Source organism: Paramormyrops kingsleyae, chromosome 16, assembly GCF_048594095.1.
Source record: "Paramormyrops kingsleyae isolate MSU_618 chromosome 16, PKINGS_0.4, whole genome shotgun sequence".
NCBI lineage: Eukaryota > Metazoa > Chordata > Actinopteri > Osteoglossiformes > Mormyridae > Paramormyrops > Paramormyrops kingsleyae.
In genome coordinates, this window is record NC_132812.1 from 30119306 (window position 1) to 30143094 (window position 23789).

Sequence of the window (23789 nt, forward strand, 5' to 3'; positions counted from 1 at the left end):
CGCTGTTAGTCCTGGTGTAATAGATTCCCCCGTGATCCTTTTATTTTCTTGCCTGTTTATGTCTAATAAATCCATTTAGTTTTGCCCCGACTGCTGCTCCTGTGTCCTTCGTCCTGCGATACACAACAATATGTATCTCATGGTCATGTGTAGATCCTATTTTGATGTATTTACAGATTATTTCCAGGTTTTTAGTGTGATTTGTGACAGTTCTGTCTGGGTTCATGGCACTCTTGCGAAATGAAAGTTCACAAACTGAATCTAAACTCTGTTTAAAATGAAGTACATGTATTTGTTTTGAAACTACTTCTGTTTTCAAAGTGACTGAAGAACTGAAGATTTTGTTCATAGTGCCAGACAACACATTCTGTACTGACAGTGCAATGCAGACAGAACAGTGGCTCATATTGAGCCATTACGCCCCCCCCATCTGAAAGTGGGGGTTTAAATCCACATTCATAGTCATACATCTAGGATCCCCAGTATGGGTGATTTTACTAAAATATTATAAAGACCAGCACATTGTTTGTATTTATATATATAAATATATATATAATGTTCCATTAAAAGCACACAGAGTATTTATTATCCGCTCAATTGTCTTTATCAGCTTCTGCTGCAAAAAAAATAAAAGCAAACTGATAAGGATGACGCTAGAAATGCTGCATGGTTATCTTGTCACAGACAGCGCACCTCCCCTCCAATCGCAGTGAGCACACTATGTTTGCAGTACAGGCCCAGTGTTCACGTTAATTATAAAGCTAAGCCTGGAATCCACCAGTTGACCAGAAGAGGCAGGTCTTCCCGAAACTCCCGTCCCAGCCATGAAGCCTCTCCTGCTGACCTTGCTGGGCCTTCTCATCCACACCTCCCTGGCAGTGGAGCGACGTTACTACATCGCTGCTGTCAAGACACAGTGGAACTATGGCAACAGGTAACTCGATCACCAGGCAATCAAGGGATTCGCTAAAGGGTATCAAGGTGTTCTGTTTAAAGAGCAACAGAAAAGCTTTCTTACACCGAAAATGGGGGAAGGGTGGTAAATATTACATCGTATAGAGTAGGATTGTTTGCACACTACACACAATATTTGCTCATCAATACTTCAGAAGGCCTTAATTTATTTGTTCTTTTATTAAATGTTCTAAGTACTAAAAGCATCTATATGTGTTATCTGCCAACATCCTATGCTCCATGTCTGCTGTGTGCCTTTTTCGATTAATGAAAACATTTGTTACTGGTGTTTCGTAGGTCCGGCCCCTCCTATACCAAGGTGGTATATAGAGAATATAATGCTGGTTTCCAGCAGGTCAAGAAGCACCAACAATGGTCAGGTAAAGGATGCCAGTGTCCTGGCACAGCTGTGCAACGTATACCCACCAAAAGTGAAATACCAAGATGACCAATATGATTTAATAAAAATATAGTCATTGTGCTCTTTTCCAGGCTTGCTGGGACCCACCCTGCGTGGACAGGAAGGAGATGTTATCATTGTGACTTTCAGGAACATGGCAGACAGAGAATATAGCATCCACCCACACGGCATTGCTTATGGCAAGCAGTCAGAGGGTCGGTACTATGGAGGGATTTTAGAATTTTTCTTTTTTAGTAAATGAGACAAAATGCTGTGTTTGAAACAAACGTGCAGCTGCAACAAAATGCTATTCAGTACGTGTGGCTCTGCAGCTGATCATTTTGTCAAGTACACAGTTAAGTACACAGAGTGGGCAAACACACAGATGGGCTTGACTTGTTTTGATACATTTTAACCAGGGGAGATTACCAAAGAGGCTGTACTAAAGTCCGAAAAGACTGAGACGTGGTATATCAGCTAGTTTACTTTAGTGATTTTTTTTGTTATTTCAGAGCAGGTCCAAGCAGTAGAAAATGTCTAGTAAATATGAACAAAGAGTGAAAGCTATTAAAAACATAGTGCATACATTGATTATATGCATTTGCATTTGCATGGATTGTTATGTGTTAAACACCCGGGAGATTTTTAAGCTCACTAGCCCATTAGGTAACCATTTAAATGCTGAATTACTCATTTCATTTTGCAATGTTCACGCGATCTTCTTAGGGGCCTTGTACTTTGATAACACCTCACCATTCGAGAAGAAGGATGACAAGGTGCTGCCGGGGAAGGAGCACACGTACTACTGGGAGGTGACCTCTGAGGTGGCCCCTAAGGAGGCCGACCCCCCCTGCCTCACCTACACCTACCTTTCTCACTGCGACTTTGTCAAGGACTTCAATTCTGGCCTAATTGGAACCTTCATGGTTTGCAAAAACGGTACTATAATATCATCCTTGCAGAAATACCAAACATATTACACTCTTTGCACCAGTTATAAAGGATATTATAAGCATCTGTACCATCATTTATATTTGGTTATTAACAATTCAGGTCTAGTGAACGTCCCACAAAATGTGTTTTTTTTGTTTGTTTCTCCTGGGATATTTGGACAAAAATAGCTAAATGACCAAGTAATTTGATCATGTGTCACAGGCAGCCTGGACAGCTCTGGTCAGCAGGTCCATTTCTCTAAGGAATATGTCCTTCTCTTTGGTGTTTTTGATGAGAGTAAGAGCTGGTACAGTACAGAGCTGACCTTCTCAAAGAATCACAAAATGTACACTATCAATGGCTACGCCAACGGCACAGTCCCTGGTGAGTAAAAGCAGGCCGTACTGTAAGAAGCTCTTCTACAGGCATCCACAGGAAATTATGTTTATCTTGTTGTAAATCTGTAAAATGTAATATCTGTCAAAGTGTGCCAGCTCGCAATTTAAAAGCCTGGCCTCATGTCACCCCAGTATTTGCTGTAACCACCCAGTATCCGCATATATTTGCGTACCTTTGCTCACCCTGTTTGGCTAACCAGTGCCATGAAGTTTATTAACTGATTAATTAAGTGAGCTGGTGGTGAAATTTAACAAATACGTGGAATGGCTGGGGCACCCCTGAGGAGAGGTTTTGGAACCAAAGCTGTGTTCTTCTAGACATTTAACAAAATATCAGAAACTGTTTGGAAAATTCTTGTCCCTCTATACACTGTGCTGTTTGTGAGTATATATTCAAATGTTAAATAATGCTTTTTTTCTTAGCAAATATACATTCATTGCCCAAATAAATAGCTTTAAATGGCTTTAAACAGTTTTCTTTGTTAGCCTAAGAATTTTGCACTGCACTGTATATATAATAATTAAACTTTTAAGTTAAATTGTAAAGATGTATGCATGAGCTATTTTTTACCATCATTTACCACAATCTGTTGCACTGAGGTCAAATGAATGTGATTATGGAATTTATTTCCTGTACAAACTGACATGTGAGCTTTACTTGGAGATATATCTTCTGCACGCTCTCAGACCTGAACATCTGTGCCTACACTTCTGTGAGCTGGCATCTGGTGGGCATGAGCTCAGAGCCAGAGCTCTTCTCTGTCCACTTCAATGGACAGGTGCTACAACATGACGGCCATAGGAGGTCTTCCTTGGGCCTGGTCAGCGGCACTGCCACCAGCACAAACATCACCACTGTACACCCAGGACGTTGGCTGTTGTCGTCTTACATCGGCGTCCATCTGGAAGGTGGGGCCAACAGCTTTGTCTTTAGGGGGATCGCGAGCCTCCCGTACATTTCAGAACATCGCAGTGTTTCGTCGATTGAACTTGTGTGACTATCCATCCCACTGCTGTGCATGATTTCATTGTAGCTGGAATGCACGGCTTTGTGGAGGTTCAGGTCTGTAAGGGTATAGCGCCCCCTGTACGAAAGATCACAATCCAGCAGAAGCGCAATAGCCAGGAGTGGACCTACTACATTGCTGCTGAGGAGATTACATGGGATTACGCACCAAACGTGCCTCATTATATCGACAGGTACCTTGACAGCCCATTCTCATCTTTATGCATTAATGTTCCTCTTGCAATTAATTGCACTTCTCTGTATTTTCTCCTTGAACAGTGAGTATCAATCCAGATATCTGAAGCAGGGTCCCAATCGGATCGGCAAGAAGTACAAAAAAGCAGTTTTTGTGGAATATGTAAATGAAACATTTACGGTCAGGAAGGACAACAAGCTGCGGAAGATGGAGACAGGAATCTTGGGTCCTGTGATTAGAGCTCAGATCAGGGATATTGTGAAGGTAGGGCAGTGCCAGTTAATATTGTCTTGGTGTTTACACTGAAGAACCATTCAGTAATTAGTTTTTTTTGTTTTTGATCAGATCGTCTTCAAGAACAAGGCAAGCCGGCCGTACAGCATCTATCCACATGGGCTGACTATTGATAAAGATGCAGAGGGTGCTTACTATCCTGAGGGGGGTAAGAACACCCTGTTCTCCATTCTTAGTTGCCCATTTGACTGTCAGTATTTTAGGAATTCCTGTAGTTGCTTTTTATTTAACAAAACCCACCTGACTTTGTCCTCCCCGTGGTCTCTCTCAAATGTCATAAATACCCTTTGAACCGTGTGGATTACTTCACTTCTGCACATTTTTGGCAAATTAGCGGCAACAATCTGCGGGGCTGAAATTCCTGTAGTTAAAGTCGGACAAACTCCAGTGATCCAATCTGTGACAACATGCATAGTCTGCCCAGTGTGTGAGTGTGTGTGTGTGTGCGTGTGACAACACGTGTAGTCTGCCCAGTGTGTGTGTGTGTGTGTGTGTGTGTGTGTGTGACAACACGTGTAGTCTGCCCAGTGTGTGTGTGTGTGTGTGTGACAACACGTGTAGTCTGCCCAGTGTGTGTGTGTGTGTGTGTGACAACACGCGTAGTCTGCCCAGTGTGTGTGTGTGACAACACGCATAGTCTGCCCAGTGTGTGTGTGTGTGTGTGCGTGTGACAACACATGTAGTCTGCCCAGTGTGTGTGTGTGTGTGTGTGTGACAACACGCGTGGTCTGCCCAGTGTGTGTGTGTGTGTGTGACAACACGCGTAGTCTGCCCAGTGTGTGTGTGACAACACGCGTAGTCTGCCCAGTGTGTGTGTGTGTGTGTGTGTGTGTGTGTGTGTGTGTGTGTGTGTGTGACAACACGCGTAGTCTGCCCAGTGTGTGTGTGTGTGTGTGTGTGTGTGTGTGTGTGACAACACGCGTAGTCTGCCCAGTGTGTGTGTGACAACACGTGTAGTCTGCCCAGTGTGTGTGTGTGTGTGTGTGTGTGTGACAACAAGCGTAGTCTGCCCAGTGTGTGTGTGACAACACGCGTAGTCTGCCCAGTGTGTGTGTGTGTGTGTGTGTGACAACACGCGTAGTCTGCCCAGTGTGTGTGTGTGTGTGTGTGTGTGTGACAACACGCGTAGTCTGCCTAGTGTGTGTGTGTGTGTGCGTGTGACAACACGCGTAGTCTGCCCAGTGTGTGAGTGTGTGTGACAACACATGTAGTCTGCCCAGTGTGTGTGTGTGTGTGCGTGTGACAACACACGTAGTCTGCCCAGTGTGTTTGCGTGTGTGTGACAACACGTGTAGTCTGCCCAGTGTGTGTGTGTGTGTGCGTGTGACAACACACGTAGTCTGCCCAGTGTGTTTGCGTGTGTGTGAGACAACACGTGTAGTCTGCCCAGTGTGTGTGTGTGTGTGCGTGTGACAACACACGTAGTCTGCCCAGTGTGTGTGTGTGTGTGCGTGTGACAACACGCATAGTCTGCCCAGTGTGTGTTTCTCCTCTAAAGGAAATCAGAGTCATTCGGTGCAGCCTGGGGAAACACACACATATGTGTGGAAGGTAATTGATGAGGATGAACCGACCATCAGGGACCCACAGTGCTTGACGAGAATGTACCATAGTGCAGTGGACCCTGTCAGAGACATGGCATCGGGCCTCATCGGGCCCTTACTCATCTGCAAGAGCCAGTCCCTCAACAAGAGGAACGTTCAGGTAACAGAGCTAAGAGGAATGTTCAGGTAACAGAGCTCTCTCATGACTTAAGGTGGCCACATACTTCAAGCGATGTAAATTCGAACATGTCGGCCAGAACAATCTGTGGCATACTTAAAATGTCACGTCACAATTCTAAAAGGCGCTGAAGTTTTTCAATGCAGCAGACAGGCATACAGAGCAGAAATAAACATATACTTATTTGCAATTTCTACCCATGAATGGCAAGTTGCCTGCACATCTTCAAAATCTCTACATTGCCCATCATATACATGTGGATGACTTCGCACAAGTTCAGTAAGTCTTCCCACAAAGGCATTCATGATTGCTTAGCCTTTTGCTTTCACATCCGGAACACTGCAGGGCACTCGTGACACATGAGACTGCATGCTTTGTACAGCCAACCACGGACAATGGGGCTCAGACCACGGGGCCATGCACAGGCAGCAATCACCCCTCATACAATCTCGACAATTTTGTTTGAAGTATGCAGCCGCCATAATGCATGATCTGGTAAATAATAATAATAATAATAATAATAATAGTAATAAAGCAGTATTTACTTTGACAGAAGTTAGTAAATCGTTTCATTACAGCTGAAGGCAGATAAAGAGCAGCAGGCTATGATGGCTGTTTTTGATGAGAACAAAAGCTGGTACATTGATGAAAACATCAAGACATACTGCACCGATCCTTCAAGAGTGGACAAGGAAAACACAGAGTTTTATAATTCAAATGTGATGCATAGTAAGTACTATGGTCTTTGTTTCTCAGTTTGTTTGGTTAAAATGCACTCTAATGTGATGATTCTAAGATCTACTCTCAGATAGTTGAGTTATTACCATTATGGAAGGTATATTCCCTATATTATTCAGATGCAGATTCCTTTCACTTGGTCTTCAGTAACAATTTAATTAACGGTTTAATTTGATGCCCTTCATTTCAACAGCAATAAATGGTTTTATATATGACAGTGGAACAGACTTGCTATTCTGCAATGGTGAAATAGTGACCTGGCATGTGACCAGTGTTGGGGCACAAGACCACATCCAAACCGTCACGTTTTATGGCCATAATTTTGAGCTGGATAAAAGGACAGAGGATGTGTTGGCCCTGTTTCCCATGTCTGGAGAGACCATCTCAATGACCATGGATAACTTGGGTGAGTTAGCACAAAACCAAACAGTCAAGAGATAAGAGAATGATATTTCTTCTGACAAAATCCAGAATATTACTGTTTTTATTTTTACCACATGGCTAAAATTAAACTCTTTCTACCTGTAGGTCACTGGCTTTTGAGTTCATTAAACTCTTTTGACGCGAAGAAAGGAATGAGATTGAAGTTTAAAGACCTTGAATGCTACCGGGAGTTCTATTACTATGAGGACTACAGGCAGAATCCAAAGGTTCCTGAGTCTGATCATGTAACGGAGTGGAAACCAGCAAAGCCCAGTGAAAAAATAGAACAAGAAGTTAAGATGAAGAATGAAAATACAGATGCGGATGAAGCTACTGATTACTGGGTAAACATGCTTGGCCTTCGTTCATTTAAAAATACATCGGCGGGATTAAAGGATGATATGGAGAAAATAGATCTCTCTGTATTAGATCATACAGACCAATTATCACCAGCTGGAAATGCAAAGAGAAATCAAAGTCTCACCCACTCCACACTGACAAAGAACAGCACTGATCCGGACTGCAACTACAATAAGACAGGCAAGTGTGAGAAGCCTGGTGAAATAGCACCTTTCAATGAAGCTAAGGTGATTGTGGGTTCTTACAATGAAAGTACAATTTGGAATGCCACAAGGAGGTTAGAAGAAAGTATAGATCCTTTGTGGCCTGGTCATGAAGATACACCTGATAAAGACTTTGCAGGCAAAACCAACATCAGTGAGATAGATGGAAACAGTTACATTCACTCTACCCAAGAAATCAATACCACCACAGAGGGGATTAGCACAGCGGAGCAGGTAACAATGCCAAGACCAATGATCCAGCTGAATGAGACTGCTGTTCAGAGGACAAGGCTGCCATCTGACACAGCAGAAGGCTTATTTGCTGTAAATACAACAGAGAAGAGAGAGAATGTAACAGCAGACAGTTACGCGCTGGGCATCTCCAACACCTCCACCAACATCTCTGTGTGGGACTATGAAGATTTTGATCCTATAGGAAGTGACGATAAAAATGTGCTTGCAATGAACCACTCAGCTGATCAAAATGTGCATTTTTATAACATATCTACCAATAACTCTTTTCGTGGTGAAGAAATCTTACTTGACAACACAACATCTGATACAAATGGTAACAATGCCACTGATTATGATGAAAATATATTTAGCAACATTGAGAATGAAGACACATCTCTGATCATAGATAATATTACAAGACAAAGTAATCAAAGTTTGTCTGAAGGAGCTATAACATCAAACCTGTTCCAAGACACCCAAGACATTCTGAATAGAACTAAAATGAATATAACAGAAGATGGAAGGCCTTCTGAAATTCAACCAACACAAGGCAACTTAAGTTTCTTCTCTGGAGCAACCTCAACACCAGACGTGTCCCAAACAAATACAGACATTCTTAACAGAACCTATATGAACTTAACAAAAGAAGAGCAACATCCTATTCCCAACACAGATCAGTCATCTTATAAGGAAAAGGTTCATCACACTGCAGCAACATCTTCAGATTATGACTACTCAAGCTCAGAGGAAACATTGTTAGAGAAGAAAAAGTCCATGAGTGCAGGTGTCAGCAGTACCATGCTTCCTGGATTGAAGAATGTTTCATCTTTGGAAAATGATGTTGACACGTCATTGAATGAAACACACACCTTGGATGTCCAGCCAGACAATCTTTTTATCAATGCATCCAAATCGTTCTTAGCTCATGGTAAGGATGCAGACAACAGCTCTGAGAAGAAACTGGATTCCAGTGATGAGGACAAAGATATAGTAATTTACTTAAAAAATAACAGTAAGGAGGCCATTATCAGCAGCGTCTTGGATCAGGAAATAGAACACTGGGGCTATAAAGGACAGCATGACATGGTGGCTATGGAAATAAGTGACCACATGGGCAAATACATCAAAGGAGATTCAAATCTTGTTCTGGAAAAGACAGAAGCGGAAAAGAAGAAGAAGAAATATAAAAAAATTAGGCCACAAAAGGACCAGGCAGTCAAAACTAGGAAAAAAATGGTATATAAGTCACAACCCAGGAGTGAAATCTCACCGAGGGGCATCGCGCCTCCAGCCTTCAGCCCCAGAGGGACAAGACCCCTGTATAGTCATGAAGATCTGACTGAAAAAGCCGTGGTTATAGGTGTACCTAGGAAAGACTTTAATGACTATGATTTATACACACCAACCTTGACTGACTATGACCATATTAACATCCTCGCCGAGGAACACAAAGAAGAGGAATATGAATTTGTGAATTACAAGCAACCTTACAGCCAGACAAATGTAATCACGAAAAATTATGTCTCACAAGTATCAGGGGAAAATGTGAGAGTATATTTCATCGCTGCACAAGAGGTTGAATGGGATTATGAAGGATACGGGCCAAGGTATCTTCTCATATTCTTATTTATGATAATCCTGATGTGTAGATCATAATGAGTAGAAAAACAATTAAAGACAAGAAAGGCATATATCAAATAATTATAATTTGAATCAATTTATTGAAGACCATTTGGTAAAGGAATAAAAATTTAAATTATTTTTGCATACTATACGGGAAAAGCAACTGAAATTGAACACTATAGCACATTATTAGCCTTCATGATGAATGAAGCAAAGGTTTCTTTTTAGGATTTTAGATTTTTGTCCTGTTCGCTTCAACATTTAGAAGCTGCATATTTGAATGTCAGTCTCTTTTTAAATTCCCAATCACCCCTGACAAAGTTTCATTAATTTGTGCAGGAGACAGGAGAGATCAAACCTTGAAAACGGGCCTACAAAGCTCACTAAGGTAGTTTTCCAAAGATATCTGGACATCAATTTCAGCAAAGTTGACACCCGGGGAGAAGTTGATGAACACCTTGGAATTCTTGGTCCAGTCATAAAGGCTGAAGTGGACGAGACCATCATGGTACTCTGATAACCATTGTAACAGTATGAAACTAACTGCATGATTTAAGGCAATAACCAAAATTCAGGAGAGAAGTATTCAAATAGTCCATAGGCAACGATGCCAGTACAGCTGGTTCCACAGATATTTAAAATATTTAAAAAACTCACAAACCATTACCATTGCATGTAAAATCCTGACAGCATCCAGTCTCCACCGATACCATGTTTATGAAGGTCATGTTCAGAAATCACAGCCTGTAGCAGTGGATATGTACAAACCTTTTAGCTGACCCAAGACTGGTATGTTTGAAGCGTACAGTAATTTGCACGACCACCTACTGTTTGGTCAGAATTTGTTTTATCCGCTGAATTGCTTTTTCATTGCTTTACATTAATAACATGTCACAAAAATGCAATCATGAAACTCTTTGTTTTTAAGGTTTTTTTCAAAAACCTTGCCAGCAGGCCATATTCTTTGCATGCGCACGGTGTTTCCTACACAAAACAAATGGAAGGAATGACATACGATGACGATTCTCCTCAATGGTATCAACTTGATAATGAGGTTAAACCGCAAGACACTTACAGCTATGTCTGGACTGTGGGTTCCGGTGCTGGGCCGAAGTCTCATGAGTCAGACTGTAGAACATGGGTTTACTATTCTGCGGTGAACCCCGTAAGTCCTGACTGATTTCTCCCGCTGTCTGCCAAATGTAGTTTCCTATAACTTTATCATGAAACAAGGGTTTTTTTTTTGCTATCTGCAGGAAAGAGATATCAATTCAGGCTTGATCGGCCCGCTGCTAATCTGCCGGAAAGGAACACTGAGCAAGGAGATGAAGGACATGAGGGAATTCTTTTTACTCTTCATGACGTTTGATGAAACTAAGAGTTGGTATTATGAAAAAAATGTGGAGAGAATCGAAAGGCAAAACAAAAAGGCTGTTTCACCGAGCAAAGACAAACTGAAATTCCCTGGTAGGATATCACCACTATCAATATATGTCTTTGCACACATATATGAGTATGAAATTGCAGTATTTTATAAATGAGGAGAAGTTAAGATGGGTTTGAAAGTTACTGGTATCAATGAATAAATTATCATATGTGTGTTTCAGCAAACAATATGTGAGACGTATAATCTAGCCTCTTGTGGATTTTGCTGATTGCTATTTTGCAGCTATAAATGGCATCATCTACAGTTTAAAAGGACTCAGGATGTATGCAAACCAATTGGTGAGGTGGCATGTGTTCAACATGGGCTCCCCAAAGGACGTACACAGCATTCATTTCCACGGACAAACTTTTGTGGAAAAACAGAAGCAGGATTATCGGCAAGCTGTTCATCTACTGCTTCCTGGTTAGTCTTTTTTAAACATCAAACACGTTTCTTTATAGATAATAATTCAAACACTTTTCCATTTCGCATACTTACTTAAATGACATACACACAGGCCCACATCCTCCATTCCTCCAATCCCCTGACTCCCATTGCTTGTATTTTATAGGTAGCTTTGCAACTCTAGAGATGTTACCTTCAAGACCAGGGCTTTGGTTGCTGGAATCTGAAGTGGGGGACTCCCAGCAGAAAGGGATGCAGACACTGTTCCTGGTTGTAGATAACGGTATAGCGTACTCAAAACCATGCTTTGTTTCAGTGATTTTTCTTAATGCACAACGTTTCAGCATAACGCTTGCTGTTTCAATTTTTCTCATATATGGTAGACTGTGAACATCCATTGGGTCTAGCCTCCAACAGTGTAAAGGACAACCAAATTACGGCCTCTAAACACACAGGTAAGATCATCGGCTCTTTTAGATATTATAATCAGACTGAATCCAGTGGTTGACTGATTGCACATTTCTCTACCATTTCACGGAAACGCCTTTGAAGACATACAAAGTAAACAGCTAATTCCTTCTAACTAGCATATTTATGACATATTGACGTAATCCTCCCAAAATGGTTGACAATTTTGTCATGTCCAAGCCCCTGTCCTCAAAACACCAAGCATGAGTTGACAGGCTAGATTACAATCTTCTTACCTCTCAATGAAGGAGAGTGGAAACCGCATTTGGCACGACTACATAACACCGGAACACGTAATGCCTGGAGCACGGATGAAGGTTCTTCTGACTGGATCCAGGTGAGCGATGCCAGTGGGACTGGATCGGTGAAGGTTGCCAGTTCAAATCCCTGACCCTACTGTCTCCTCTACGCCAGTCATGAGGTGGCAGCTTGGAATGTCCTAACCTTTGACTGGTACTATGTGTCTCATGGTATTTGTATGTCAGGTGGACTTCCAGAGGCCAGTGGTGATCAGCAAAGTGGCGACACAAGGAGCAAAGCATTTCTTAAAATCTCACTATGTCTTGAACTACACAATTTCCTACAGGACCGATGGGAAAAATTGGGTCTCATACAAGGCAGGTGAAAACATTAATTTGTCATATGTATTTGTGCATTTGATGTATTTGGTTGAATAACTGATTATTTTCATCATGAAGACATTTACAGGGAACGAGGATTCCCATGATGTCAAAGAGAACACTTTCTTCCCTCCTTTAATTGGTCGGTATATCCGGCTCCACCCACACCATTCCTATAACAGACCAACGGTACGCATGGAGTTCTACGGATGTGAGCTTGATGGTAGGTTGAGGATTACAAATTTCAATGCAGTGCACTTTAAAAGTAATTAAAATGCATTATATTATGAATATTGGAAATCTGTGAAAGACCCTGACCAGAATGGGTCGATAGAAAATGGATGGATGGATTGAAATGAAAGATTCTGTGTTAGAAGGACTTTACTTATACATTTAGCACTTTACCATTTCTTCTTAACATTTGTTTAATGTTATTTTGATCCTTACATATCAGTTGGGCGAGAACTGTCTTGTGCCCTCAGATGGTGGCATGATAGTGATAATTTGTTATTTAATCACAGGCTGCTCAGTGCCACTGGGAATGGAAGATGGGAGGATTGGCAATGACCAGATCACAGCCAGCTCAGCTGCCTCCAGTAGGATCCATGGTCCTTGGCATCCCTGGTTTGGCCGCCTCAATGCCCAGGGAGCTATCAATGCCTGGCAGGCTAAGGTAGTCCTGCTCATCAGCTGCCACTCTGATTCCCTCTTATTCTGTATTCTTCACCCAGATCTGTTACTGAACTTTATCAGCCACTGACTACACATCACCCAGTTTGGTATTGCTTTTTTGCCATCTGTATTGTTATTCATTGTCTTGTATTGTTTTACACTGTATTGTTTTTTCACTATATCTATTTTTTATACTCTCATATTGTCTTCTGTAAACGAGTACAGCCAACGAGTAAGTAAGCATTCCAATGCACCTGTTGCACAAGGCCAATAATCTCGGATCTTTTCTTTTCCTCATTTTCCTTATTTCCAGGACAACGACATGGATCATTGGCTACAGGTGGAATTAAGAGACATCAAGAAAATTACTGGAATTGTGACTCAGGGAGCAAAATCTTTGTGGACAGAGATGTACGTCATGGCATATACAATACAATACAGCAATGATGGAAAAACTTGGATAACATACACAGACGAAGAACAAATGAGTAACCCAAAGGTATTTTCCTATTTCTACTTATCTACCCATTGGATTCTAATCTTTTCGTAGCACTTTACTTGAGGGGACACAAATAACTTAGATACTCAGTTGCTACTCAAGAGCAAATCATGAAGTAATATAGTTCCTGTATGGAATACATGAACTGTCATGATTGATTACTGATGAATGAAAATGGGATCACTACGTGACAAAGTTACTCATTGGTTATTTATTGCATTAAGTAAGAATTTACTACTACACTATTTGTGCCACATCGAGTAAAGTGTTACCAAACTTTCTATTGCAGCCTCCTCTATTACTGATATTTTATTTGCATTTTATTTTTCAGATATTCGTGGGAAACACTGATAACAATAGTCATGTTAAAAACTACATATACCCTCCAATATTTTCAAAATTTATAAGAATTGTCCCTCAAAGGTGGCAAAATTCTATAACAATGAGAGTTGAACTGCTAGGCTGTGATTTTGAGTGAAGCAACATAGTTAACTGAAATACTGCCGTGTAACTTTAACATACAGAAAAATTGTTATATTTACTAAAACGTGTACACAACTGGAAGTTACATGCTTCTATATCTCATTTTTTGTCACGTAAGGCTGTAATTCAGGAATGAATATGTAAATATGTAAGTACATCATAAATAAATCTGAATTGTTTCCAGACTCAAATTATCACTCATTATGCTTCCTTGCTTCTGTTTATCCTGGTTTAACTCGTTCTGCGACTTCTACCACATTCCTACCTATTTACTGAAATCATGCACCTAAACTGATTATTAAAAAAAATTAAGAAAAACTGAAGCCAAAGAATTTCAGTGCCCCAAATTTACAAGTCACTGTTACTCTCTGCTACTCAACTCAAATTTATCCCATTATCAACAAAAGAAATGAACATCCGGTCCTTAGACCTGCATTAGACATGATTGAAGTTCATATCGATAAGAAAAACATGCGGATGTCAGTTTAGAGAAACCAAATTAACTAATCCGTCCCCTTTCAATAGTTAATTATTTTATTAGTTTTATAATTTTATTAATATCCTCGATTTATTTATACTTAATTTAATTCGCACATAACTGACGACCATTTTACACTTGTATATATAAGGATACTTAAAAAAATATGATCTGCTTTGTCCTATGGGGGGGCTCAAACTTAAGTTACTAGTTTGTGCTCTTAACCACTACACCACCAACTACTGCCGAATATAACAAAAAGTTTAATTAATTTCTTAGATCTGTTGAACACTAAAATCTTAAGTGTCCAAAAAGTAAAGCCAATTAAGCCAATCCCTTACAGGGAAAGTACACTTTCACCGAAAACAACAATAAAGCACTTCGCTTCTCGGCAGTAAGATCCCGATTTTAGCCAATCATAAAAAGGGGCGGGTTGAATGGACCAATCGCAGGCTGCAGCGGATGAGCCGCAGAAAATTGCGGACATTGCTGTCTCCTTGTTGCGACTTTGAAGTTGCTCAACTATGAGCTTGTCCTCCATGCTAGAAAACCGCCGGTAACGGAAGATTTGCTTGAACAGGACATTTAAGGTACGTTGATTTTTAAATATATGACGCGTACAAGAGGTGACCTCCCTTGATATTGTGATCCCGGTAGTAACTTGAGGAGGATTATAAAAACCATGTTGAAGAAAGATTCATTTCTTTGTTTTCATTTGTAGGACATAGTAGCTGCAGATATGGCCCTGGTGGGGCTGAGAGCCTCGTACCACAGGATCCTGGATAGGATCGAGCATGTGTTGCCGGCTAAACTTAGACCAATTTATAACCATCCAGCAGGTAATTATCATTGTTACATTGAGTCATGCATCTCTCCATTAAAGGTTGGACGTGGGGCCTAAATTTAAGTACCGCGGAACTTTACAACTTTTGTGCCTAGAATGTCAGTCGTGGTGTTCATGGATATATTCAGTCATCAAGTACAATTACTAGGCCGTTCAGGGGGCGAACTACGCCTATACGCAATAAACTTATGCAATTAAAATTTCAATGACAGCGAATAGAATGTCTCCGATGTGACATTCGTACCGGTTAGCTGTATATACAAGGAAGTATGCTAACCGTTCAGTAATTTGGGGGAGTGGGGATATTCAAACGCATACTGCGACTACTTTTTAAAAAATCAAGTCAGTTTTAAACTTTAAATTGCGGTCTTTTATTGGGCTTTGATAGAAATCGGAGGTGGCTAATTACGGGTCATTCACACGAAGAAGGGGGCGGTACCTACACCACTCCCCGCTTTTGATTGGCTGACTATCGTTTCATTCGTGGAGCCATGGACCTTTTTAAGGCGTTAATGTGTCCATAAATTCATAGAGTACCTGTTTGTGTTTTTATCCTCCTGAGACCCAAGGAAAAAAGTGTCCTTCAATTGTAGGTTATTTGTCTTTGGAGGAAATAAGACATCTTACAATTTAGATTTTTTCAAATTTATTCTTATTTTAATTTCACAGCATGTCATCTTTAGTGCACTACAAGAATAAATATGTTTCCCAACATCAGTGAAAAAATAAATGCAAAAATACAATGTCCACCACAATGGACATAAATGAATAGGTCGGGTCTCAGGAGGTTAAGGACATTATTTGTCTCACGAGGAATACAATAACGGTTTCCTGGGGTGGGGGGTTGTTTGGGTTCAAAATAACAGAAATGTCTTACGAGGAGAGGTTAGCGGAACTGAATCTGTTCAGCCTTGAGCAAAGGAGACTAAGGGGGGATATGATTCAGGTCTATAAGATTCTAACGGGTCTGGATGCTGTTCAGCCAAATGACTATTTCAATATTAGTCTAAATACTAGAACTCGTGGCCATAAGTGGAAATTAGCGGGAGAACATTTTAAAACAAATTTGAGGAAGCACTTCTTTACACAGCGTGTAGTCAGAGTATGGAATAGTCTTCCTGCTATTGTAGTGGAAGCTAAAACCTTGGGTTCCTTTAAATCAGAGCTAGATAAGATTTTAACAACTCTGAGATATTAGCTAAGTTCTCCCCAAACGAGCTTGATGGGCCGAATGGCCTCCTCTCGTTTGTAAATTTCTTATGTTCTTATGTTCTTATGTTTCTTATGTAAATTATTACTTCATTATGCAGAAAAAACGAGGGTCACTGCATGACTACCCGAATAAATAACTAATTTAGTGACATGTCAGGCTCTCATGGTGAGGAACTGGTGGCTTGTGCAATAGCTTCTGTTTGTACACTTCGTAATGGAAGTTCATAGTTTCCCTTTAAATTTAGTTAGTAGAAATATACATAGCTACCAAACTGGATGGTGAGTAGCACTGTTGCCTCACACCTGCAGGACTGAGGGTTTTAATCCCATTCCTGCTCTTTGTGTACCTGTAAATTGCATGTGTTCTGAAGAGCATGTGGGTTTTCTCCCACAGTCCAGATTAGCTAATTGCTTTCCCTGAGTTGCTCATAGTGTGTCTGCTTGTGTTGGTGCAGTATGATGGACAGGTATTGTGTCCAGTGTATATCCTGGCCTTATGATCTATGTGGCCTGGTACATGGTACATGCTAATGTCCACTTACACATAATCCTTTTATATCCACCAGACCATTTCCATGATCTATGTCATATTCTAAATACTGTTATTGTATATGTATAGTTTTATTGTTTGTAATTCAGTCACTGAATGAATTGGCCAGTCCACCTTAAGGGGGGGAGGTGATTTCTGACATGGCTGCATCTTTTCCTTTCCTTTAAGGTCCGAAGACCGTATTCTTCTGGGCTCCAGTGTTCAAATGGGTATTGTATGCAAATCCATGCTTTGGTTACTGACTAATAAAATCAATGGCATGTTTCGTCATTCCTGGTTCAGTTGCATGTCTGTGTTTATGGGTGAGCTGGATGTAACTCTGCTGAACACACGTTCCTCCCCCCAGGGCTTGGTACTTGCCGGCCTGGCAGACCTGACTCGACCTGCTGAGAAGCTCAGTACCTCCCAGTCTGCAGTACTGACTGCCACAGGTACAGATGGTCAGGTTTGGTGCAGCGCTCTGTGGCTGTGTGCTGTTTGTAATGCTGCGTGCTGAATTAGGTTGTGGCTAAAGCTTATCTGTAGCTCCTCCTCACTGTTTTTTTTTGTCTCTGCTGTACTATGTTTATACTTTACATCTTCCAAGCCATGGATGGATTCTCAGCCAAAGAATCACAATGTAAACTCGTAATAACTAAATATGGCCGCAGAGATTAATGTCCGTGGTGGTGCATGATGTAGGATCCCTTGGCTCTACTCTCTGCTCACTGGTAATGTTTTCCTTCACTCTGTAATGGATATTAGTTTTTTACATCAGCCTCGTTCCCGTCCAGGTCTTATTTGGTCCAGGTACTCTCTGGTCATCATCCCCAAGAACTGGAACCTGTTCGCAGTCAACTTCTTTGTTGGTGCTGCTGGCAGTTCCCAGCTGTTCCGAATTTGGAAGTGAGTGCACACCCCCACCCGCCCGCGGCCCTGTTCTCATCTGGTATTGTGGTGACAGGTTTGGAGGTGCTAGCTCACAGGTGATCAGGCTTGTGGCTGTATAGCTATAAAACTCATAAAAGGTGGGTAGGGGTTGATTCTCACCTAAAAAATGTGGGCTTGGCTCACGTGTGGAGTCACAGCAGAGCACTATAAGCACTTTATGCATCATTCTGTAAATACAAGCTTATACAGACGCTCCACTACTTACGAACTAGTTGCATTCTGAACTTGAAATGTTTGTAAGTCGTTATTCAACATAATTTTAAGCGTATACGCAAGTACAAAGTACTAGGATGGCGGGAGTACGCACGCTACGCTGCTGCGCGGCGGGAGTAGCGGCCAGAAGGCGTACTAGGTGGGATTGGCGAGCCGAAAAAAAAAAAAACTGATGTTGCGGACAGGAAACGGGAGCCCAAGGAACACAATTTGGACTTACAGTCCTCTTCATTTGTATGTCTGAAAGTTCGTAAGTTGAAAGTTTGTAAGTAGAAGAGCGTCTGTACTATCAAAAGGTGTTTTAGAAGACAAGATGGTGAGAAATCAGGTAAGTTCTCATGATTATGAAGGAACTTGGTTGGTGCAGTAGACGGAACCACATAATAGGGAATAGAGCTGGGAATGAGGTCTTTATTCAGAGCAAAGTGTCCCTTTCCTAAGGTACGGAGACACCTCTGAATGGGACCTAGGTGGAGTTTGATGTTTGCACTTACTGGGGCAAAACCTCACATCCTGCTTACCTTATGTGTTAATGCATGTATCTGATGCACACATGACCTCTTACTCTGTCTGCCTATAGGGTACCAACAGACCGCTTATGTAAAGGTGCAAAGTGTCAGCATAGAACGTAGCGCAATGCTGGTCTTGCCAATTAACGACCCCCACCTCCAAACTCCGCCTGTGCTGAAAACACACGAACAGGTGATTTAGGGACTGGAAAAGCTTGGATGTGTGGGACTTGCAGGGTTGAAAACAGAAACATTTACAGGAATGGACACTTTCTTGTGATTCAGAAATCAGCTTCAGTGCTTTACTCTGTCTTTAAGGACAAACCGAGTGAACAGATAGGTTACCTGAGTATAAGGTGACATATTGGGCTGTAATAGTCCTCGACACGTGGGTCCTTTGCTTGCAGTTTCATTAAGCCTCAAGTGCAGGTCAGTTTATAGACCAATTTCAGCACATTAGTGACATGGCTAATAATGGAAGTCTGAGTGCGAGATAAGAGGAAATGTGTGCACAAGATCTCTTAGAGATATAACACCATAATCACAGATACACTCTCAGGTTTTTATCACGCAAAGTATAACAATAACATAATTTAACCATTAAGGTATATAATTTAAGATAAAAATTAATCCCCTAATAACTGGTAATTATCTCTGTAGACGCAATAAAGATAATGGGGTTCTTTAGTGGGCATTTTGCCAGCTTTAGTGTGGCGCTGGCTGGACTGCCGTGCGGCTCTGAGCTGATTGGACGGCGCGAGGACGTCGTGACCGACAGCTAACATGGTGAATCGTCAGTGGCATTAGCTTCACTGCAGATTAACCTCCAAACTAACACACTTGATATACTGGAGTAACTGAGTAATTATGTTTTTCTCTCATAAGTAATTGCAGATTATTGTAATCGCACCTGCTGCTTTCTCATTGTCTATGCCCATGTATGTTGAGGTTCAAACTTGGAGCTCTTCCCACAATCTGCATCTTTGGTAGTGGGTGCATAATATGGCTTTAGTTCTTACAACCATTAAACCCGACGATGATAAAGTCAGTAGATGCCTGCTTCATGATGTCACTCACAATGTTCTTGCAGGTACAAACAGGAGCTGAAGCAGAAGGAACTGGAGGAGACGGCACAGTCCTGAGCTCTGGGCCTTAAATCTGTAAGGGAATCTATACGCTGGGCTTCACTGCCTGCCAAACCCCCCCAAAACTTCACCTGGAGACTACTTTATTAATTTGACCATTCTTCTTACAGGAGATGAAGTCACCTGACAGAGTTCGATAATTTAACAGAGTTCATACTTGATTTGTATATCAACAGGCACACTGATATTACTGACGTGGTGATCACTTGTGCGGATACACGTCCTGCGTTTAGGTTTTATTGCCTATGTACGTTGATGGCCATAGATTTTTTAAAATTGCTCATTCATAGGATTCTATGTAACCTCATAGACTTTTTGATGACATCATTACACACTTCTTACATGCCTTGCCTAGGCTGGAATTCTGTGTAATATCTCCTAGTAAATCTTAGAATGAGCTCAGTTGTTACATTGGTTCACATGTAGTAATGTGTCTCTTGCACATGTAATTAAAAATGAACTTTGCCATGCGATTTAAAAAGACTATTTTGTTTATTAAAAGATCTGCATATTGAATCATCCAGGAAAAAAACAATAAATGTAAGTTTAAGTCCTTTTTCATACATAAATGTATGTATGAAAATACATAATATTCACATACGTAATGTGAATAATACGCTTTAAAAATCCCTCATGAATCCCTTTGTTTACGGCCAGTTTTGTAATCAGTGTCAATACTACTTGTCTATGAAGATGTAACAATAGTCCACGATGATTTAATGGCGCTAAAAATGAATTACTGTAGCAGCCAGCCACTACCAGATGCAGTACTTATGTATTTGCTAATGTCTTGGAATATATAGATTAAGACTTTACTGTGCATTTCTGTGTATCAATTTAAAATTACATGTATGCAGGTAGCAAAACACCAGTTATTAACTCGAAAATGTAAGATTCCATTAAAACAGAATGAATTGTTGGGTATGTAGGTAAAAGTATGATTCACTATAGCGGTCTTTAAATCAACATTATTGGTTTTAGCTTACAGGGTCCGGCTGATGAAATAATCTAATAAATAATTAGATATATGGCACTGAAGGCAAAGCATAAGTGGGGATAGTAGGCTAACAATCGCAAGATCTATTAAAACTAATGCCAATTATGAATTTGAGATTTGTTAGTCTATAACATTGTATAATGTTACTTCTTTATAAGTGAGAGACGGCAGTTAGAAAAAGTTAATAATGAGCCAATGACTGGAAACCTGATTTCTCCGTGTGTAAAATTCCATTACATTCAGCGATTCAGCTGCAAGCTGTATATGAAATAGGGCCGCTAGATGGCAGCATGCTCCACCTGATTGAGCCAGAATAATGACACGAGTTACCTTGAAGAATCGTAGTGTATTCAATGTGAACGAGGACGAGAAATCGTGATCACCAGTCACGAATTATTACGCTATATAGTCTTCGTCAGATCGAGCCAGGATAAAAATTTGAATCACATTGGTTAAGGTGAAAGATCGTGGCGCATTCAATATGTACGAAGACGAAAGAATGTGAATACCAGTCACGAATTAATGCATTATATAATCTTTATGGGACTATTGTATATTTCGTTTTCTGCAAAGCACCGCATTTATATAAATGCCGTACATATTCACCTACCACGTTAATGTAAAACGTTACGAATAATACGAAAAGAACCAGGTCCACATTTCCAAAATGTAATATATATAATCTTCTTTCCGGGAACACTCACGATAATGCCCTCTGCTGGCGCAGGCGATATAGGCGCTCTGCAGAAAAATGTTAAATAATAGTTGTCGTCAGATTGTACATTTTAAACACAATGACACAGCAACATTAATAATGAAATATAATAATATACGTAATTTTAAAAATGTACATATTTATACGGATATCAAAACGCTAAACTTTCATTTATTTCTGATTGAGCATGCGCAGTCGATAACAACAACCAATCCTGGATTTTTTATTAGGCAGCGACAACATGGAAATTGAATCGAAAAAATGTAACAAGTCCTGAGAAAGGGAGTTGGTTCAGTTGTATGTTATATTATAACGTATAAATGCTAAACTAATAAGTGGTTAATAAAGACTATATATGTCGAATCTCTATACATGGTAATTCTTGCATACACTAGTAATTAAAGTGTTTGCTAGAAGGCTGCTGTTAATCTGACACAAGAATACTAATAAAATAATATTTTAAATGCTAATTGATGTATCTTCTGTTACTGATTGAACATGAAGCTGGACACAACGACGCACAACACAAGCAGCAGGTAGGAGAGTTCCCAAAAAAAGTGATAAAGGGGTATTAGTTAGTTGACGCCTCTTCCTGGGTTGATCCCTGCTCGTAGCTTCCGGGATAGGCTCCGGATCCCCGCGGCGATGAAACGGAGCAGCGTGTATGGAATACTGATGGTTAGGTGGATACATGGATATATGTTAAAGGTTTCAGGAGGCCCCTAACTGCACAAATGCACGAAACCGGCAGCTGTGGCAATGGAGAAGCTCCTGTGTTAACTCACCAAAAAGCTGTCCTTGATAAGAGCATCAGCTACATGTGTAAGATATTAATAAAACATAAACGCAACAATGCAGAGAGAGTCGCGCGCGGATTAGCGGGTCCACGGAGCGAATGTGACTCCGCTGCGCGGCGGCTGGTTTATGGAGCGTCGGCCGGGCTGCTGGAGCTCCAGGCTGGCTTTCACTCACAGACTAACAGCTACACAGGGCTCTTTGATTAATGGGGCATGCAGAGGGCATCCAGAAATAGATTGCATAGTGCTAGGTGGCAGAACTGAGCGCAGTGCTGCATTTATTATACCTGCCGGTGTGTGTCAGATGCATTGCTCTGCAGCCTCTTTTCCTGATCCACTCTCGGTTCCCTTCCTGAAGGGCTGTTGATGTAATGTTAGCGTCAGAGCGATGTGCGCTGCTCTTGTTGGGTCTGCCGCTGTGCCTCACTGAATGCTTGATTTAGAAGTAGCTTGTAAAAATAGAGGACCGTGCTTCCTTTTGCTTTGAACAGTTTGTGCTCTGTACCTTTCATTTGTGCCAGAGGTTTGAAAAAGAATTCTGTATTCTTGTTTCTGTCTATTCAACACATCAATTAAAACGGCCCTTCTTTTGTTTATCTCTTTGATTTTGAATATAAGTGTTACTTGACAAAATAATTGACACTATCTGGTGATAAGGTTCTAAAATGGTCAGCCCCCTCAAGAATCAGTTTCCAGTTCAGATATTTTCAGCCTCTCCCCGTTTTCAGTCACTACTGACACATTAACAGCCTTCGTATATTATATCTGTGTTTTTCCATCCCTAAAAGAAAATTTGAAGCATAGATTCTGATGAAAGAAGTGAGGTTTGGGTGTTTTGTGACTTGCATTACCATGTGATTTGTCTCCATGGGAATCAATATGGTAAGAAAGAGGGTATGATTTAAGCCATGCACTGTTTGTCAGGGTGCCACAATCCCTCCAGTGCCTCATTTCCCCATCACCAAGAATCAAAGACAAAAGCTGGTCTGCAGAAAGTGAAATCTTCTGGATTTGTGAGCGTTAACCTCCTTCGGTTTGTAAGTTGTGGCTTCTCCTGAAAGATGGGTGCACCTTCTTAATACAATAACCCACAATGGATGGAGGCTGATTCAGCTCCATTCCAGGATTCACACCGACATTCTCCACATGCAAACTAGCAGCTTCCTGCTTCCTGTTATCCCCCTTCATCTAAACAACCCCCCCCCCCCCCCCAAAGTCCGGTAGATAATCTTATACATTAATTTTAAACAGCAGATTCCGCATAACACTAACATACAACTGATCAAACAATACAAGTCAATAAATCAATTCTTCTAAACTTATGTTACAAATTCTGTGATGC

General features: G+C 41.0%; 2 protein-coding genes across 3 annotated transcripts; both read left to right on the forward strand.

Moving 5' to 3' along the window:
• The first annotated feature begins 804 nt into the window (after positions 1-804).
• f5 (coagulation factor V) lies at positions 805-14225 on the forward strand. Its single transcript, XM_023836074.2, has 25 exons — positions 805-934; positions 1252-1334; positions 1447-1569; positions 2081-2293; positions 2510-2671; positions 3373-3594; positions 3720-3885; positions 3971-4151; positions 4233-4329; positions 5680-5885; positions 6482-6632; positions 6835-7047; positions 7170-9468; positions 9824-9992; positions 10413-10649; positions 10741-10951; positions 11154-11333; positions 11482-11598; positions 11699-11770; positions 12032-12120; positions 12269-12400; positions 12482-12626; positions 12925-13076; positions 13389-13574; positions 13906-14225. The coding sequence occupies exons 1-25, from the start codon at positions 825-827 to the stop codon at positions 14050-14052; spliced, it is 6063 nt and encodes a 2020-aa protein (XP_023691842.1). The 5' UTR covers positions 805-824; the 3' UTR covers positions 14053-14225.
• Positions 14226-14973: 748 nt separating this feature from the next.
• Positions 14974-20419, forward strand: LOC111856285 (mitochondrial pyruvate carrier 2-like). 2 transcript variants are annotated; one of them, XM_023836122.2, is made up of 7 exons: positions 14974-15125; positions 15257-15374; positions 17310-17350; positions 17488-17572; positions 17915-18026; positions 19884-19953; positions 20049-20419. In XM_023836122.2, exons 2-6 carry the CDS (start codon positions 15275-15277, stop codon positions 19933-19935), a joined length of 390 nt encoding a protein of 129 aa, XP_023691890.1. In that variant the 5' UTR covers positions 14974-15125; positions 15257-15274; the 3' UTR covers positions 19936-19953; positions 20049-20419. The 2 variants fall into 2 exon arrangements, with proteins under 2 accessions (XP_023691890.1, XP_023691889.1); XM_023836121.2 differs by having other exon boundaries at positions 19884-20419.
• Positions 20420-23789: the final 3370 nt, after the last annotated feature.

Bases quoted from the DNA above. Each gene is read 5' to 3' on its own strand.
- f5 (XM_023836074.2), top strand. From the start codon at position 825: ATGAAGCCTCTCCTGCTGACCTTGCTGGGCCTTCTCATCCACACCTCC. The intron at 1,335-1,446 runs GTAAAGGATGCC...GCTCTTTTCCAG, and splicing joins GAAGCACCAACAATGGTCAG to GCTTGCTGGGACCCACCCTG. The intron at 10,650-10,740 runs GTAAGTCCTGAC...TGCTATCTGCAG, and splicing joins ACTATTCTGCGGTGAACCCC to GAAAGAGATATCAATTCAGG.
- LOC111856285 (XM_023836121.2), top strand. From the start codon at position 15,275: ATGGCCCTGGTGGGGCTGAGAGCCTCGTACCACAGGATCCTGGATAGG. The intron at 15,375-17,309 runs GTAATTATCATT...CTTTCCTTTAAG, and splicing joins AATTTATAACCATCCAGCAG to GTCCGAAGACCGTATTCTTC. The intron at 17,351-17,487 runs GTATTGTATGCA...TCCTCCCCCCAG, and splicing joins GGGCTCCAGTGTTCAAATGG to GGCTTGGTACTTGCCGGCCT.